Consider the following 19,868-nt stretch of genomic DNA (forward strand, 5'->3'; position numbering starts at 1 on the left):
ATTTTCGAAGCCCACGATGTCAAGTTTTGTGTAATTCTTGAAAGAAAGAATGACGCATTTGTCTTAAATAGCGTCGATGATCTCCAAATCATAATGGTTGGACAAGAAGAGTTCCTTCATGCCGTGAAAATGGTCGTCAACCGCCAATAGATTCCTCCGGCCTGTAATACCATCGCACGCGAACCCTAACATGATCGTTACTACGTGCTCCGCTTTCAATCTTCTCCACTTGTTACGTATGGAGGGCAATCGGGATCCTGAGCGCACATGAGCACAGTATGCCGGCAAACCATTCGTGTCACATAGTCGACAATTAAGTCCTCTTTTACAAAACTTGTATTTCTTGCTTTCCACAAGCTTTCTCAAATCAATGATCAAATCACTTGCTCCACACCCGAATCTCGAACCCTGATGACCTGTTACACACAAGATCGACTGTTGTCCAAGGAAAAAACATGTCGAGCGCCATCCAGACGACCAGATTGATGGCGATGCAGACATGAGAGTTTATCATTGCCAAGGCAGCCAATTCGTTTGCCACACCGGGATCTCCTCCATTGAATCCCGACCATCTCAGCCACAACAACCCGCCACTTTCCACCATCAATAGTACATTGTCCAATGGAAATCATTTCCCAGTCCTTCATCATCCTTGGCTCTCCCCTGAAACATAACCTGGCCCTAATACCATGTTAAGTTTATGGTGCTCGATTTTCCACAGGCAATGACTCAATCATTGTTGCCCTCCCAACCATAGATGATAAATGCTTATCATCACCCCCAAGCACAACTTATTCTCCACAAATCAGATTGTGTGTGATATTATATATGAATGGAGATTCGATCTCCTTTAAATGCATCGCTTATGCCTTTTCTCCAAGAGTCGGCCCTCTCCTAAGCAACACATCTCAATACAAAGAGGTGGCGGACATCCAAGTCGGCATCAATCGATTACTATTAAAGCAGGATGCTAATCGGCATGCATTAAGACCTTAATTATGCTTAACACAAATGAATATAAATCGGACCTATAATTGTCTAAGGCCAATAGGCCAATTAGACAATTATATTAGCTATGTCGGCCATAGAAGGAATCCGACCATAGCTACAAACATCAACATCGCTGCTTTTTCATATTTCTCTTATATTTTCTTTGTCTTTTTTTTAAATCGCACCTTTTCATAAAGTAATTGCTGCCTTAGAAACTTTTGTCTTATCTAGTTTTTGTTTTATCTTCTTTTGTCTCACATGCTTTTTGTTTTATATGGTTGACTTTCATCAAGTTTAATCTGACTTTCTTAAATGATCGCTGCCCATTATAAAAAGGAACATTATCGCTGCCTTTTGAATAAGACTTTTGTCTTATATGATTATGTGTCTTTAATTTCTGTTTAAACAAAACGCCCCCCTTTCTTGGTAAATATCAATCGCAACTTTTTGTATAAGACATTTTTGTCTTATTCAATTTTGTTTTATTCTAATTTTGTCTTATTAATTTTTTTTTTGTTTCTATTCTAATTTTGTTTAATCAATTTTTGAGTTGATTCGCTGACATAGAACTACTGTGTATTACCTTGGAGAATTGGCCTGCAATTATCTCTGTATAAGTGTTTTTAACATTCTGGTTGCAATCATCTCTGTATAATCATGATCAGTTATAAATGTCTTCTTTGATGGATATTGAGAATTTACTGTACTCTTCTATTTTCTCTTGTTCCATTTTGGTGTACACTTATTTACCCTTCAACTTCTTCAGTCCCAAGCTTTTGTTAAAGAAATTTCTGTGATATTGGCTTCATTCATTTACCGTTGGTATGAAATACTGAAACAATGCATAATCTGCAAGCTACTCTCATGCTTTACGATGATAGACTCCATTATTGTCGATCTTCTTTCCATGGAGTCCATATCATTAAGATCGTTATCAAGCAACCATTGACAAAGGAATGTCAAATAATCTTCTGCACAGTTCATGTCATCCTCCAAATCTGCAAATATAGTTTTAGGTTTCCAGCTACAACCATCCAAAATTTCTGCAAGATGCCTTTTATAACGTAGATTTGATGATTCATCTTCCCATTTTCATAGACAATGCTTATGGAACCATCAGTTTATCTCTCACAGTAGAAGTGTATAGTTTCTTCTATTGGCTCATCTTCTTGACAGTCTAGAATGCATGAATCTTGCTTATTGTCATATCATATAGTAACCCTATTTTTCACTCTTTTGATATTAGTGACAATCTCTTCGCACCTTTGACATCAATGACAACATTTCCAACACAAACCTCAAGAAAGGTAATAAATATAATTACAATGTTCCAATATCAAATAGTAGAAATGAAGCACTTTTGTTAGAATAGAACCACCTTAGTATCTTCAAGAAGAAATATTTCACTGTAGGGGGTTGCAGCTTGTGAACAGCTGAAGCTTCAATTTTTTACCAGCTATTCAAAAACACAAAGGATTGGGATGAAAGATAACTTTGATAAGGCAGGATAACTTGATTTTAGAGCTTGGAACATAGATATATAGCTGCATATAATGTCAAATTATTTATGTCCCTTTAATTGCTAATAAAATATTACTCCATTTACATATTTAAAAGCTAAAAAACATCTCTACTAAGATAATTCAATGATCAATTTACAGAACAAAACAATTAAGCAAAATATCTGAAGAACTCCCCATGTATCCTTCAATGCTATTTTCCATGTCATTCATCTGACTTACAATGAGTTTTTTGAAATGTGCAGATGCGGAACACCAGTCTAAGATGAAAGACATGCATGAAAGCAGCAACTATGATAGTAAAATACTTTTAAATGATTAATCGCAACTTTCACTATTGTTGGAAAATCACCCAATCTTTCCATAGCAAAGATGTAGATTTGCATGTGTAACTTAACTAGAGACAGAAGCAAAATAATTTCTTTAACATACAGATCAGGAAAAATATAAACTGAAAAAAATAAACAAGAGAACTTTATGTTGGTAACTGAAGAAAAGAATGACTTGTTACAGGAATCATAGGAAAGGAAGAAAGAGGATTTTACTCAAAAGAGGAGGTGATCCTACGCTGATGAACAAACCAATAAACCAGATACAAAGGCATGTATAACTATAGAAATTATGATTCATTATGTGTTCTTGTTACTTTATGTTAAAATTAACTATAGCTTGAAATCTTGAAAAAGGAGGTCTACCAGTGAAATTGGTCTTATATGCAACAGCCTTCTCGAGATAAGCACCATTGAAAGTGGAGCCACTGAAATCACACTCCCTCATGTCAGCTGAAGTAAAGTTTGCCCTCCTGTTAAGACCAAATAATATGTCAATAGAGTAAAAAAAAAATAACATAACATTTGAAAATTTTCCTAGTGCATAAATGTAGTCCAATATTGCTTGTAATAATATATTATCTAACAGTTAATAAATATGTAAAAGCCAAAAACATCCAACAAAATCTATAGCCTTATATCTAGAAGTTAGAACTAGTAACACCTCCGTTATGAATTCCTTAAACACAGTCTATGATCCTTGGGTTTTTCAATATATGTATTCTTAGTTCCTTACCTCATGGTGTAGGAAATCTAAGATAGGCTTTGGTGCATGTATATACAAGTGGGCATGTGAAAAAGATACTGACTTTACCTTATCATACCATTGCTTTATGCAAATATAAGGAATATGCCTATGGAGAACAAATAAGTAAAATGAACTTGTTTTCTAGTCAGTAGTATATCGCTAGAACTTTCAAAGATGGATGATGGAGCTTGCGATTTCTCAAATAACTCAATGATGAATGAATAAATGGCAAATATTTCACCTGAAATTTTCATTTGCATGAACTGATTTCCTGAAACAATAAAAATTTAAGGAAAACTTTTATTAGTTTATCTTACCACCTAAAGTCGCATAAAACTGGAAGGCAAATATATCAACAAAAGTTCAAAAGAGTTAGTAGTAGTGTTCAATTACATTTAATTTCACAATTTCTGTGCACAAAACAAATCTATAAAACATAATTTTCCAAAACACTTGAAAGAACAAAAAAATGCTTCCCTTGATATTTGTTTCCTCCACATAGGACACTCAAGAAAGAAAATTATGATGCGTAAAACCAGCTCAAATTCCTCTATCTATAATGTAAAGCATAATATATATTTCATAGGATATCACAGGGCTTAAGTATCAAAAAAAGAAAGAGTTCAAAGTAACAGAATGTCTGCCTACACATGTTATGAACTTATGACTGATAACATATATGCGAAACAAAACAAAAGAACCCATCAAACATTTCATGGACATATGCAGGCTCCACCTTCATCTGACCTTAAATCGGCAGAACCAAATTGTGCTGCAGACCCAATGCCAAACTCACCACGCGTTTCAGCTTCATATTTATTGAGATCTGCCAAAGCATTCATCCCTGTGCCAATTACTGCGGCTGCCACAGCTGCTGTGAGGCATCTTTTCCACCATTCTGCAAAACGCAATAAAAGTGTCAAACTAGCCTTACAAATAGAAAAGGCATGATAAAGAATTATAGGAAAATGTAGTCCAGCAGATTTAATCAATAACCTTTGCACTAGATCTGGAACTGAAACCAGTCAGGTAGAAAGACACAGCCATTCAACAGTGGCATGGAAACGGATAATGTATCAGATACAGATACACTGATATAGTGAACTTAAGATCCCCTAATACAGATACAGATAGATACAACAATTATAGAAATATACATATATTCAATTATTTATATACCTAAGGGTATATAACTAAAAAATATTTATTTAAATTTTTGTTTTTTATATTTCAGTTTACAATACAATATTTAAATTTATTTTGTTATATCATGTTTGTTTCTCAAGTGATTTAAATACATAAGATATGTGTATATATTAGCTTCTGGGATATTTCAAGATGAGGATGGGAGCTTACCCCTGCTGTGTGGCAGGGTGCATGGCGATTCTTCAAAGTTGATCCAATTGCTCTTCCTCTGCCCCCCACCTTGAGGAGGACTCCTAATAGGTTAAAAGGAGCACCTCCATGGAGCGGGATGGGGAGGAACTAGAGCTATAGAAAGGGCGAAACTTGACTGAGAGATGGATGTTAAACTTTAACAACTGAACTAAGAAATAAACTCATAAATTTGTCTGCCATAAAAGCTGACAATTGAAAAATGTTGGCAAACTGAAAATTATAAGACTTGGAAAAAGAATGAATCTGGAATCACTAAGAGAAATTCTAAAATTAAGTTTTTTAAAACTGGAAAATGAGCCATTTAGATTAAGAACCACTACTCGTGAAACCACTACTTCACGAGTAGTGGGTTCTTGTGATCCACTACTCGTGAAACATGGGTCAAACTCATTGACCCATGTTTCACGAGTAGTGGTTCACAAGAACCCATCTCTCATGAGAATGAATGGGCTAAAGGGGCTCTATAATGACTTGTTGTGGAAAATACCTCCTACTTATCAATTGATGAGCTAAAGGGGCTCTATAATGAATGGTTCATAAGGCACAACACTTGCTGAGGGTTTTGCAAATGGGGTTGCAAGCTAAGTGGCTTTAACCTTGGAGGGAACTCTGTGGTTAAGCACGCTTGAGTTGGAGCAGTACTGGGATGGGTGTCCTCCCGGGGAAGTCCCAATGCTTCACCCCTGTGAGCATCACCTAGATGCAATGAATGCTAAGTGGACCATTCATTCTCATGAGAGATGGGTTCTTGTGAACCACTACTTGTGAAACATGGGTCAATGAGTTTGACTCAAAAACTACATAGTTGAACCCTAATAGCAATAACATAGGGATAATTTTCTCATGGATCATAAAACTTATTGTTTATTTTGCCTATGAATCTATTGGTAAAGTTTGTTGCCCCCAAATTTGAATTTTTGAATTTGAATTTTGGAGGTAACCCCTCTAAGTGCAACGAGTACCACATTCTAATTGGGTGAGGAAGAGAGGCAAAGCATAGGTGGAACAAGAGGGGTGCCAAAAATATAGCAATGGAACAAGAGGAATAATGGATTCAAGCACTTACTACTATGACACTGCACTATAGGAGCTAATGGTAGTGTTCGTTAAACTTATTGGAGCATAAATTTGTGTGAAACACAAATGACAGTGCCACTTATGTTGGAGTGAAGAGGTTTACGGTTCAACCCCTACCCACTCCATTCCTTGTATGGTATTTAGTGCATGCTCAAACCAATTTTTATACTGATTTAAAGTGTGATAATTGTCAACCTACTTGGCAAGTGTGGCACATCACCCAACACATGGCAGTGTCTGACTAGCCTAAAATGCAATATTTAGCTAGCTATTTCTTCCCTTGTCATTGATTAGTCAACATCTATTGCATAATTTCTACGTTGTCGTCCAGGTTTGGAATCGGATTCTGGTTCGAGATTCGGGTTTGCAAATTTGTTCAATTTTTTGGGGGGGTGGGTTCGGATTCGCTTTGGGTTCGTCCGAACAAAAACATATAAAAAATATTAAAAATAAAAAATAAAAAATATATACATATATGCAGCAACAAATAAATAGCAAAAGACACCACCATATATATTAAATTATTAATGTTGTAGACTTTTAGTCCAAATGGCAAATAACATAGCAAATTGCCAAAATACACCACCATATCAATGTTTAAGTTCAAAAATAATAATGTCAACATTATCAATCAGCCATCATTGATCAAATATCATCAAAAGTCATCAAACATATGATCATCTCCTCCTGTGGCAAATTAGAAGCACAAATAGTGCCACTGGCAGTGTGTTGACGTGTCTAAAGTCGCATCGTTGCAAACTCCATCCGGCCAACGCAGAATAGAATGATCTCACCGAGTATCCTATCCTCTCTTGAGATAAGGAAATCCCTAATGCTGTTTTTTGTTTGATCAAAGGGGATGACCACAAGGTTTTGACTGTCAAGTCTTCTATGCGGGATTACTCAGTGGTTTGATGTGTTTTGTTGGAAACACAAAGGGGACTTACGATGAAATGAATAACTTTCGGGCAAGTTCCCTAAAATTCTAACAGTCTCGTTATCGGTTGATTTCAGTTGGATTGATACTAATTCAGCAGGACTCCGGGGTTTCTTGGTGAAAAAAGGGAAAAAGAGGGATAGGGAAAAGAGATACAAAAAATCTCATTGCTTAACTAAGATAGCATATTCAAGAAAAATAGATTCAACACTATCAGCTATTTAAGCACAATGTTTGTAAGAACCTAATGCGATCTTCAAGGAAAAATAAGTTTTCGTGTTATTAAACATAGATTCAAAATTTTAATATTCATTCACTAACTATTTAATAACCGAACTAAGCATATGAGAGGGTTCAAATTAGCCATGCAAAGGGAATGACAGTCACTTGGTTCTTAATGGTATGAACAGCGAGGATTCTATCAGATGTTTATCCTAAAAATGCTATTGAAAAATGAAAGACATAACAGAATAATTTAAATGGTGAAGAAGGAGACCATGCACTCACAAATGAAATAAAAACAGCCTTAATTTTCCATTAATCTTGTGTAAATTTTGCCAGAGCTTCAACAACAATCCTTGAACTTCTTACAAAAATGAGGGAAAACCAGTCCCTTCAAATAGATTTCCCAAAATAGATGAATGGCCAAGATCTAAACTAAACAAGTGGCCCAGATTCATCTGTACAAAAAAGGTACCCATACCCATAAATGGAAGGTAAATATCAGCAACCACCCAAAGGGGAGCAATAACTACCTAAAAAAGGTAATTAAAAACCTATCCATAACAATTCAAAAAGTGCACATGCACAGAGTTTAAAGTTTACAGTTGACTTGGTAGTCAAATATGAACTTTGGCCAAAAAGTGTTTTTTTTCAAATTTAAAAGAAAAAGCATTTTAAGAAAGCACTTTTTCTTTTCCAGCTATAGATTCCTTTGTGATGAATTTGACCTTGTCGTGCAGGTACTCTTTCCAAAGGTCCCGACCTGCTGCACGTTCTTCACAAACATACTCTTGGAACCTGATGCACAGCTGGAACAGCACCTTAAACTGAGGCATAGGGGGTGACATATCTTATATTGCATGCCTTCCAGATGACGATCTACGTGTTTTAAACCATCCTGCCAGCTGGACCGATTAACCTAAAAACGCAAAATGTCTGAATGTAACTTACCGGCAAAATTCAGGTCCTCAGTGGAGTAGGTGATCTTATCTGTTCTCAATCTTTCCTCCCAGTCCGGTTGCACTACGTCATCGGACAGATCATTCTTCCAACCGAAAACCATTGATCAGAGGATTATCTTGCCGAGTTCCTCCATGTTCTTCAAAATTTGGTCGCATTCCGCTTGCTCTTTGTCAATGGTTTCTCGTCTCCCTCTTCATAGTGATGGTCCAGTACCATTCTTTAAAAATGTTGATGTCATGGGGGTCCAGGATGGCGGACAATGTAGGAATCTGTGCTTGGGTCAAGAAAAGAGTCCTTACGAGAGGAAGAGTTGTAGCGACTACCTCATGAACTTCGAGGCACTCCCGCTTCACCTCGAGTAGCTTGACCAAAATGGTCTCTCGGTAGTGGGCCATTTCCTTTACCTCTCCAATGATTTGTTCTCCCCTCTCTTTAATGCTTCGCATCCATTCCTTGACGGCCTTGGCGGTATCTCGTACTCCTTCAAATTTTGTAGTGGTCCTTTGCGCCAATGATGTAAGAGGAATATGGGATTCGGGGGCATTATGCAATGGTCTCAGAAGGTGATCAATGTACCCCTCGGCTTGCTTAGCACGAACTCAATACATGTCCTTCTCAGCACTTATTTCTTCGAGTTGTCTAAGCATGTTTTGCACGGAGTCCTTGAAATCCTCCCTTTCCTATTCCTTGGTGGCTCGTCCGATCGGGTCGGTTGTGATGCTATAATCAGCCAGTGTAACTTGATCTACTGGCTTATCGACAGGCAGGTTGGCGATATGGAGGGTACGGTTCCTTTGTTCATCCTTGGTTATCTGGGAATATGCTTTAGGCTTTTTCTTCCCCTTGGACTTGGTTTCGTCTATGCGCGAGAAAATGTCCTCCAAGTTGATGGGTGGCTTGGTGGCTGCCTTGCGCTGAGCTCGAGCGACTAACCAATCTTGAGGTATGGTCTGGGCTGATGCTATGGTTAAATTTGCACTCTGCTCTTTAATGTTTTCAGCCGGCTCATTGCATATTTGCAGCTGCTCTGTTACAGGAGGAGTGGAGGAAGTGCCAAGTCCTTTGCTTGCAGCTGAATTCTCTCCTACTTCGTTGAACAACTGTCTGGTATTTTCATGTGATGGTTGTTCTTCAGCCCTTTCAGGCTCGCGGGTCTCATCTGTCCTTTGCTCTCCCTCAACAGTGGAGTCATCCTTGGCAGTACTATGCAGTTGTAATTCGTGGCGACTCCCTTGGGTGGGTTCATGCAATTCAACCCCCTGAGTAGACGGAATTTCTCCTTCCTCCCCTTGATTCTCAGGTTCGGCAGCCTCAATGACCCTCACCTCTGCATTTAGCATGTCGGGTGTCAGAGGATCATTAGCTCTGAATGCATCAATATCGCTTTGAGAAGGCGGAGTAGGTATATAATATAGTTCTATTACATCATCAAATGAACTAGGGTCTTTTGATGATGAAGTGAACTTCGGTCTTCTAATAGGGATCTTCTCCCTTCTTGTTCTTTTAGATGTCTGAGTCCCTCTATTGGCTTTAGCCTTCTTCCTTTTTTCGGGCTTTTCAACCTCTTCCTTAGGTGCACTCGAGGTTCCCTCATCTTCAAAGGACTGAGAATCAAGGCTACCCATCAAGTGGTAGGTGAATTGGACTCCCTCATGAATTAAGCGCTCAATCTGCTGGTGCAACCACTGATCAGTGTACCTCCCTGGGGCTGCCATGACTGCCTCAAAATCAGTGATTGGATCTTGTGACCAATTGATGCCTGGCAAGAGATGTCTTACTGCCTCAAATTCTTGGACGTGTAAGCAATTTCCTGAATCCGTTAACTGATCCGGGACCCAACGGTATCGCCTGTCGTAGGCTATCTTTGCCAGATTGTCGTGATCAAAGCATTTCCTTGGGGAATGTTCTTGTAGGCCATAGGAGGCTAACTCAGCAAGGGATTCTTCGGCATGAGCTGGATTCTTCAAATGGACATCGAGGTTACCTAAAATCATAGGGAAGACGAATCCAGACTGCTTCTTGTCTCTGAGTAAACTGTTCACCGAACGTGCCTGCCTTGCAACTTCCAGGAGAACTATTTTGTCGGTTGGGTATCGCGGAAGTCGGAAAGGAGCGCCTTCAAAGCTGACTATTCGGATGTAGGAGAATCTTGGGAACTGAATGAACTAGGCGCCATACCTCTGTATCAAAATGGTAACTTGCTCTAAAAGCCTTGTGTAGTCCCCCTTCATCAACCTGACCAGGCACATTGTGAAGGCGTCATTGACACGCTCATATTGACCAACTGCATAGACAAGGTTGTTCTTTTCCCTTTGAGCTATGTCTTGATAATGTAATTGTGGGTAGCAATCATATACCTTCACCTGATTGGGCCCATTCCCAATTTCACCTTTCATGATTAAACCTGGCAGTGGTTGGTTTCTAGCGAACATATAGACTAGATAGGATGTCATGGTAAAGTACTTCTTCTCCTCAAGTTCGATCAACTGGGTATGGATGTTGTCACTTATGATCTGGGCCCAGTCGAACTTGGATTTCCCAGCGAAGACCTATTCTGTAAAGTAAAACATCCACTCTTCAAAGTAGTTAGATTGGGGGAGTCCCATATTCCTGCTAAGCAATGTGACCATATCTCCATGCTCATTGTGAAAGTCGCTTCTGGGGGTCTTTTTCCCAATTCTGATGCTTGGAGGTCTTCTCTCCTTGTACCACTCCTCATTTATCAATGTTTTGCACTTGGCAGGGTTCATATCATACGCCACTTGCGCTTCATCTATAGTTGTTGCTATGGGGTTGTTCGAGAAGGGGATGTCAAATGCGTCGTCAATGGCTTCAAGAGTGAAGTCGGCGAGGACCATATTCTCAAGGAGCACCAATCTGGTGTTTGGTTGGTAATGTCGGGCAGCCTCTACCACCAGCTCATAATTTTGTACTGACAGGGGAAATCATGTTGCCTGGGCGATGCCACTCTCCATCATCCGCCTAGGCCTGCCATAGGCATTGGGGGAGAATACTTTGTTCCTGAAATCTTGAATATCAATGTGGCCCAGGTCAGTATCGCCTACATTTTCCCATACGCTTTGAACCTTTGATTCCCTCAGTCCTCCTCTCTTATACTAATATTTCATCTTTTCGACTCTGCGAGGGAGGTCTGACTTGGATGCTCAGGGCGTTTCGGCTGCACCAGGTGTCTTTAAAGATTCTACCGCAGATTTAGGCATCTATCCTGCACAGTCGGACGCAGATTACGAGACAATATGAAGGAAACAAAGCGGGTTAGATAAAAGGGATACGTTAGCGCACAAGGATTAATTTGAAAACCGAATTTGAAGAATGCATGATACTTCAGCTAAAGAGCTTGATTGATCTAGATATGAACATTTATGAAGCTCTTCGATTACCATTTCACTTATTCAGTTGCGGTTCAAGGACTTAGGCGATTTCGACTGCTAAATTTACACTTAGACATTTAGGATTGATTTTCAAAAATGGGCGAGGTTTAAGATATTCCCTAAGTCTGAAAAAATGCGTTTTCTAGTTAACTCCTGGGAACAGACTTTGATTTCAATTGCTTTGCCTGACGCCTCTTAAACGAGAAAAGATGCGGTTTAAGGATTTAATCATTTGATCAATTTTACACAAACACATCTATCCAATTTTGCATATATTTTAAACGATTTTAAGAGAGAGACAAAGCAAACTTACCTGGCGAAATAATGGTGCCAATCCGCACAATCTGGCCTACAGGAATGATTTACTTTGAAATTTGAAAAAATGCCTCTCTTATGCCCTACGCCTTGAAAAGACAAATGCACAACTTGCAAATTTGGAATGGGAGAGTTCTTGGTTGGAATTCGGCAATCTTGACTCCTGCGTGATTTTACCTTGGGCGTTTTGGGTGTTTTGAATGGGTTTTGTTCTTCAACAAACCATCAAACCTCCGCGTGATTGCTATGGCGTTTTCTCAAATTCAAATTTTGCGGTTTTAACCCTACACGAACTTCAGCATATGCGAGGGGAATCTCAAACTTCAAACTCTGCATTTTCTCTTCTAGTCGCCGAACTTGGGCATTTTTATTGCTTTTGCAAACTATGAAAACCTTGCACCTTCGCCTTGGCTCGCGACTTTGGGGTTTTGGAGGGGTTTTGCAAGCTTTGAAATCGCGATTTTCTCTTGGACTGCAAATTTTGGAGTTTAGAGAGCTTTTGCTAACTTTGCATTCTTTCACTTACCCTTTATAATGCTATTTTGCCTTAGATGGCGAATTTCAGGGATTTAGGACATTCTGCAAGTTTTTAAACTTTCACAACTTACCCAAACAAAATCGCGATTTTGGGCGGTTTTTCCGAATTTCAGCGTTTGGAGGCTATTTGCAAACTTCGGTGTTTTGAAGAGGTTTGAAAACTTCGGCGTTTGGAAGAGGTTTGGAAACTTCTAACTTTTTGCACTTTTCCTCCATAATGCAAATTTCGGCGATTTGAGGGTGTTTGCAAAGTTTTTGAAACTTTCTTTCATTCATCCCTCATAATGCGCTTTTCAGCAATTTGTGTGCCTTTTCAAACTTTGTTAAAAAATCACGATTTTTCTTTTGTAATGCGATTTCGGGGTTTTATGTTGCTTTTCAAACTTTTTATGTCTTTCACTTACCCTTTGGATCACGATTTTCGAGAAATGGAGATAGTTTGCAAACCTTCATTTCCTTTAGCACTTTAAGCCTTCTAAGGTAAATTTCGGGATTTTGGATTGGTTTGCAAACTTTAACGTTTCGCACTTTTCCTCCATAATGCAAATTTCGGGATTTTTAGGCACTTTGTAAACTTACAAATTCTTGCATTTTACCCAATACTGGCGAAAATCGGGATTTTCACCCATTTTGCAAGCTTTTTAAAAACCTTTGCAATTTTCCTCCTTAGTGCGAACTTCGAGAAATGGAGAGAGTTTTGTCAACTTTTTGACACTTTGCATTTTTTATCTCCTCTATATCCTTTGGTGAAAATCGGCATTTTGGGTCCTTCAGCGACTTTTAGACGTTTCATCTTTCGGGATTTTTGCAAGCTTCTGCCACTTCTCACCCAACTCAGGCGATTTCACAAATTTAAACGATCTCTTGGAATTTTAACGCCCGAACGTTAAACTCACCTTACGGATTCTCGGGCTTCCACTCATGACATCATCATTTCCTAGACTGATTACGGGCATGCTCAAAAAAGGACGCGAGACACCCTACGGAGAACTCAACAGGGCAAAGGCGAAAAGACCAAAAAAGAAGAGGGGGATCCTGTCGGCGACAGTGAGCATGTGCAACGCACAACAGTGGTACTAGCAATCTCAGCCTCAAGAGCAGCCTCATGATCACTAGGTAGCTCATCATCATCATCATCATCATCAACTCCAAGTGCATCAAGGTGGGCAATTGAATCATCCAACTCTGCATGCTCTGGTTCAACATCCCAATGCTTTGACCAAAAAAGGCAAAAAGAAACTTTCAAAAAAATTAAAAAATGTGTCAAATCACCCAAATTCTCCTTGGGTTCTGCCACTGGGTTCAAAATTCTCTGGAAAAGCGCCAAAATTCTCCCTGGGTCATTTTGATCGAACCCACAGGGCAAAATACGAACCCTGGCCGAATTTTGAACGAATTTGCAACAAACTGAACCCGGACCCAGGGAATTTGCAGAAGAATCTGGTAACCTAGCATAATTTTCTAAACTAATCAGAATCAAAACAACAAACATGAAGAGGAAAAGTCATCAGGACCTTAGTGGATCAAGATGTTCCATGTGCCACCTGCAAGTATATCCTATTTTCAGAAATTGTTTGACAGAAAAGGGATTTTGGATATTTGAGCTTTTGGATGCCACAAATTGAGTGTACAAACTCCCAATTGTGGTATTTGAAAACAGAGGATAAACAGAACACTGCTACAGAAAACACATAATAATTGTTTTAACGCAAACACATAAAATGTCTTTATTCATTCATTCAATCAATGGGTTACATGCTGCCTCAGTATAGAGGCCTTTTATTACACCAATTGTCTGCTCCGTGATACATTGAAAACAAACATGCAGACTTAACAGATTCAAAAACAAGGGATCTCTCTTATTTTTCACTCGAGACTTTGAAAATGGCTTCCATTACAGACATAGCCTTGTTTAATGGTCACAACCATGGCCTTTAGGAGCAACACATGGAGAAATTACTTAAATGTAAAGGACTGCAGTTTATGGCTACTGACAAAAATAAGGCTCCAATTAGTCAAGACAAGATTCTACAACTAGTTGGATGAAGTTTTTGAGGGAAATGTTTCACTAATTACTAAGTAATTGAGGTTTCACGTTCTTGTTAAAAAACTCTGAGAAGGGCTTGCGATAAGCTTGAGGTGAAGAAACCATTCAACAAGCCAAACACACACTAGTCATCTAAATTCAATAAGAACTACCCTTTATCCACTAGGGATTGACTAAGTTGAGAGCTGCCTACCTTGCCCAGATCTGATAACTTCAAATGCATTTGGAGAGTGGGGCAGAACATAAGAAGAATCCTCAATTGATTGATATCATCCTTTCAAATCTGAAAGTTTTAGGTAGTGTATTTTACTATGATTCTCTCACCATGTGAACCTGCTGAGAAAAATGGAGATACCTTCGCTTAGATGGCTTTCATTCCATTGCTTTTGAGGGACCAATGAAGTTAATTCAAAATGAGATGATTAGAATAAAAGAGCAAGCAGATTTCACCAAAGTTAAAGGCAAGAAAAAGCTCAGCCAAGGATACATAAAGGAGACGAAGCCCAATGGGAAGCAAGATAACCAAGATGGTCATCAAAGGAAGAAGAAAGCAAGATATTACAATAGCTAACAAGGACACCTTGTAGAAAGTGCTTCCAAACATTTAATGACCTTAAGGAGAAGTTCACAAGTTCAGAAACCCAACCAAAGTAGGATCAATGATAAAATTAAACTGGCAATAAAAATCATAGTCATGCCTTCTCTATCACTTGTCATGCTTTGCATACCCATTCTCCCACTTGTGAATGGATTGCTAATCCTGCATGATCTCATCATGTAGCCAAAGTGAGTCATTAACTTGCTTCTCTTAGCAAGCAGAGAGATGAGAAAATATTTGTTGCATATCATTCCACCTTATTTGTTAATGAAGCCAGAAAAGCCCATTCATAGAATGGAATCATCAATGATACATTGATATACATCATGTTTAAGGTTGACTTCAGTATATCGAATCTTTAAACTGGATAGAAGGTATAATTTGGCCAAGTAATTTTAATCACAATTTATGAGTAATTAACTTCAGTTTTCTTGATACAAGTGAGAACTTGTACAAGTTTGCTAAGCCTTTATTGATATACAGGTGCAAGATTAAAGCAAGGTTATGATATCCTTGAAAAACTGCAAAAATATGACGCAAGAAGTTGAGGAGCTTACATATTCTTTTCCTAGATGAGATTTTTGTATATTTGATGACTAGTAAGAGGTATGTTTGTGTTAAGTGCCTCTTTATTGGCTACATGAGAGTTTGTCATGGTCAATGGAGTTTTGAGGTATGTTTGCATTAAGTGCCTCTTTATTGGCTAAATGAGAGTTTGTCATGGTCGATAGAGTTTTGAGATATGTTTGTGGGATACCACTTAATTTCCTAACATGGAAGTTTCGATATGTTTCCTTCATTCAGTTGATGCATGTGCAACTCATTCATTAATAATCTCATGCTATGGATGCTTTGCTTCTTGTGGCACATCCCTTTGTTAACATAAGCATGTGCATTCCATCTTGGACTGTCGATATGTAGGGTCATTTGTGGAATTCACATTGAATTAGTTCTATCACTGGCAACATTCAATTGAGAGTGTGGCTTGATTGGGGGCTATAGAGGAGGCAATCCATACTTAAGACTTTCAGGCACATAAATCTTGTGGGTATTCCATCAATTAAAGAAACAACGAAACAAAAAACAAAGACCAAAAAAAATGTTTGCCTTATGGCAAGATAAGTAGTTGCATTGATGATTACCTTACGTTATCCATTCTCTTTTTAGCAATACAATTCATGGCATTAGAGATTGTTTTACAGGTCAGGGCATCATGTCTTCATTAATAGAAGCTTCTATGAGAGAAGCACCCTGATTGATGATTCTAGGATTGAGTTCTGCAAAGGTTCCTGTGGGTTTGAAAGTGTGACCAATTCACATCACAGTGCAACTCAGTGTGATTTGTTTCTGGTGGTATGTACTCTCTTGTTATAAGCACATTTATTGTCTATTTCCTTTATGCACTGCTTTGTTTCGATGTACTTATATTCCTTGCCTCTTGTGTCAGTTTGTGGTGTGAAGAATATTACTGATCATGTATTATCTTGAGCCAAATACATTGGTTTTTTCTATCTTGATGGTATTCATATACTTCTTTCATAATGATTCATATGCACTGTCATTGTGAATTAGAATTATGGATTCTAGTAAGTATATATCAACTCCTTTTCATATTTATGGTTTCCTATGCCCTGCCTCAGCTTTACTTCGGTAGCATTGCTTGGTCCATTGAATCTTTGTGGATTCTGGTCAAGGCAAAGTGAAAGTGAGTAAAAATCACAACTACCACTGAACAAATTTGAAGAGGGCAATCACAATAATAACAATATCCTCATTGATATTTTGGGTAGGTTGCCAATAATGGAAGCTGCCCTCAAAGAGACAGATTGGATTGTATGACAGTCTCTCCCTACACGTTTGCAGCTTTACCACTTTATCATCAGTATTGTTTTTTATATAAGGGGTCACGCAGGTTTTTGAAGGACCCGAAACCCTATTTACATAAAGCTGCCATCAGATAACCATTAGCATACCATCAACAAACAAGCAGCCAATTCACACAAAACCCAAAACCCAAAACAGAACACAACACAACAAAACAAGAAAAAACAACTAATTCAAATTCTTTAGAGCTTCTGCTGCTTCCACTTCAAGCTGAGAAAGGTTCATGGACAGCTTCTTCATATCTCTCACATCTTGCGCAGCTTGATCCACCATCTTCTTGCTGCTCACCCTAATACGAGTACAAGGGCCTCTACCCTCCTCCTAAGTAGCCTGCTTTTCTTTCTCAACAGCATCAATATCAATGAAGGACGATTTAGACTCTTGAGCCCTATCAAACTTCTGTGTCATAACTCTAACACTCTCTGCGCTGGACTTGAATATCATCAGTATTGTTTGTAAGGGTGTCAGTTCCTATATAACACTGGAAATTTAAAAATTTTAAAGGTAGAATGTTTGGCAATCCTGTCATGCAGCATTGTCTCTTGGAGAAGAACTCTTGGATTGCTACTGGCGTGGAATCTGCTTGCTCCCCCGTTGGGCAGATTTAGAATTTGGAACGAGGATGTTATAAAGCCATCTATAATGCATTTTAATGCTGCTGGGACATAATTGACCTCTACTACTGAATTCAAACGGCCTTCATCTGTGATCATGCTATAGAGCACCTATTTCTTGCTTCCAAGAGCTATGGCATTCTTGATTACTAAGCATAGCGAAATTCTTTTATGGAAGCCCTTTAGACTTTTTTTTTTGTTTTTTGCTGTATTATTGACCAGGTCTGATAAGGAGCGCTGCTTAACTATTATGAATTTATTTTTCAATTGCTTGGTATTTGATTTTCATTTTTGAGCTAGTGAGGGTCAGGGCACAAACGTATGCATGTTTTTCTTAGTTGCCAAGGTGTATACTTATGCTTACTAGTTCTGTAATTTGAACTCTGCTTCTAGAGAACAATTCTTATATGGGATATAGATCAGTAGCGGTTGACAGGGGATCCCAGTGACCCACAGAAATTACACTAAATTGCAGGTGGAATCACCCCCCCAAACCTCTGTAATTTGAGCTCTGCTGCTAAAGAATAATTCTAATATGGGATATACATCAGTAGCTGTTGACAGGGGATCCCAGTAAACCACAGAGATTACACTAAATTGCAGGTGGAATCGCCCCAGCAAACAATAAGAACCCAAATGGTCTCACAAGGACTACCTGGAATCACGACCCTTTAAAACTTCTCACAGCAATGTTGGTATGGAAAGCTCATAGACCAGCAGGACTGATATGTGGACTCTTTTAGTTCTCCTTTCAGGATTAATATAGTCACTTGTTAAATTTTATTTGATTAAAAAAATTTGATGCAATTTTGCAAAGGTTATTTATTGAATGACAAGAAATTTGGGGGAAATTATACTCGGTATTGTGCTTGTGAAATTATTTAACAGAGAATCCAATCTGAAAATATAGAAAATAAACAATTTCGCACATAAACCAACAAGATCAGTTTACGGAAATCACAAAAAATGGTTCATATACAAACAGACAAGACTTGCTCTTGGAAATTCAGATGGTTTTGCTGATATTATAGCAAGGAACAATATAGACTTCAGGAACAGAAATTATTTTAGAAGTGTGGAACGCCAGGCAATCTTTCAATCTTGTAACATAGGTAGCATATGCATTATAAGATAGTTTCTGCGTACGAACATACAATTTACAAAGAATAACTGCAGCTTACGGCAAAATTATCGATATTCGATTTGGAATCTTTGGAAAGGTGATTTTTTTTAGTTTACTAATTGAAAATGTGGGGAAAAAAAGGTGACACAAATAAATAGCCCTTGAAAAAATACTGAAGTAACCAAGCTCAAATGTTCTTGGCCCTAAGGAACTGACTAAAAATCTGAGAATTGTGAGGAACATTTGAGGGTGATCTGCACACAACCACGCCACAATAAAGGCCACCATAACCGCGCCTAAGATTCACCGACCCAAAAAAACAGAAGACTTTAGGGAATTTTGACCAAGATATTTTAAAGAATAAAAATTGAAGGACTTTTAACATGTGTACAAACAAACAAACAAACAAGAATTTTAAAAAGAAAATGATATTTTCGAATGCCAGAAACCTGGATTTGAAGAAGATGGTTCAGCGTTTGTGTTTCTTCTATCATTGTTTGATACTTTACATTTGCATTGCAGAGGAAGGACAACTTTAAAGGTGGCGGCAGCAGAAGGAAGAGAATTTTGAAAGGGTTTGATGGTGTGTGATATGGAGTGTTGCCAGCGAGGCGGCCTAGCAGTCATGGACGTCATAACAGACATTTTTGCTCCCTCAACTCTGCAAAACGCTTCTTCCTCCAACGCAAAAGCACTGGATAAGATTTTCAGACAAATTTATGTCCGGACTGCCAGCCATTCACCGAAAACCATTTCATTTTTTTGGAAGTGAACTACAAACAGCTTAAAAATAATTAATACTAGCGCTTGCCCAATAGATGTACTGAGTGTGCTAATTCTTAAAAAATTAAATGTTGATTATTTGTGTTAATTGTTTTTATTGTAAATGGATAGTTTTCAAAATGAATGGTAATTAACTAGGGGAAGAGCACCAATGGTCGTTATAGCTAACTTCGCGCACCCACAGATCTTAAACAGTACATCGGATTTTGATTTTTTTTTTTTAGTTGTCTTTGTATGTGACTTAACTGCTTATAGCTATTGTTCTGGCCTCTGGGTAGTAACGATGCACGTTGTGGAATCAATTATGCGCACAAAGGTCAAAAAGTACACATTTCAAAGTGTCACCTGATACCTAACTAAAGATGTTCCAGTAACCGTCAACTCAAAATCG

General features: G+C 38.3%; 1 protein-coding gene across 2 annotated transcripts in view; it reads right to left on the minus strand.

Moving 5' to 3' along the window:
- LOC131051671 (thylakoid lumenal protein TL20.3, chloroplastic) overlaps positions 1-19,467 on the minus strand; it is a 39,537-nt gene extending 20,070 nt beyond the window's left edge. The window contains exons 1-4 of one of the 2 annotated variants that reach the window (XM_057986250.2): positions 19,144-19,467; positions 4,335-4,485; positions 3,829-3,858; positions 3,206-3,312 (exon numbers count right to left, since the gene is read on the minus strand). In XM_057986250.2, the coding sequence (XP_057842233.2) occupies positions 3,206-3,312; positions 3,829-3,858; positions 4,335-4,485; positions 19,144-19,339 (484 nt within the window). In that variant the 5' untranslated portion in view covers positions 19,340-19,467. The remainder of the gene's footprint in view (positions 1-3,205; positions 3,313-3,828; positions 3,859-4,334; positions 4,486-19,143) is intronic. The other variant, XM_057986251.2, reaches the window with a different exon arrangement.
- Between the last annotated feature and the right edge of the window lie 401 nt (positions 19,468-19,868).

Source organism: Cryptomeria japonica, chromosome 10, assembly GCF_030272615.1.
Source record: "Cryptomeria japonica chromosome 10, Sugi_1.0, whole genome shotgun sequence".
Classification (NCBI taxonomy): domain Eukaryota; kingdom Viridiplantae; phylum Streptophyta; class Pinopsida; order Cupressales; family Cupressaceae; genus Cryptomeria; species Cryptomeria japonica.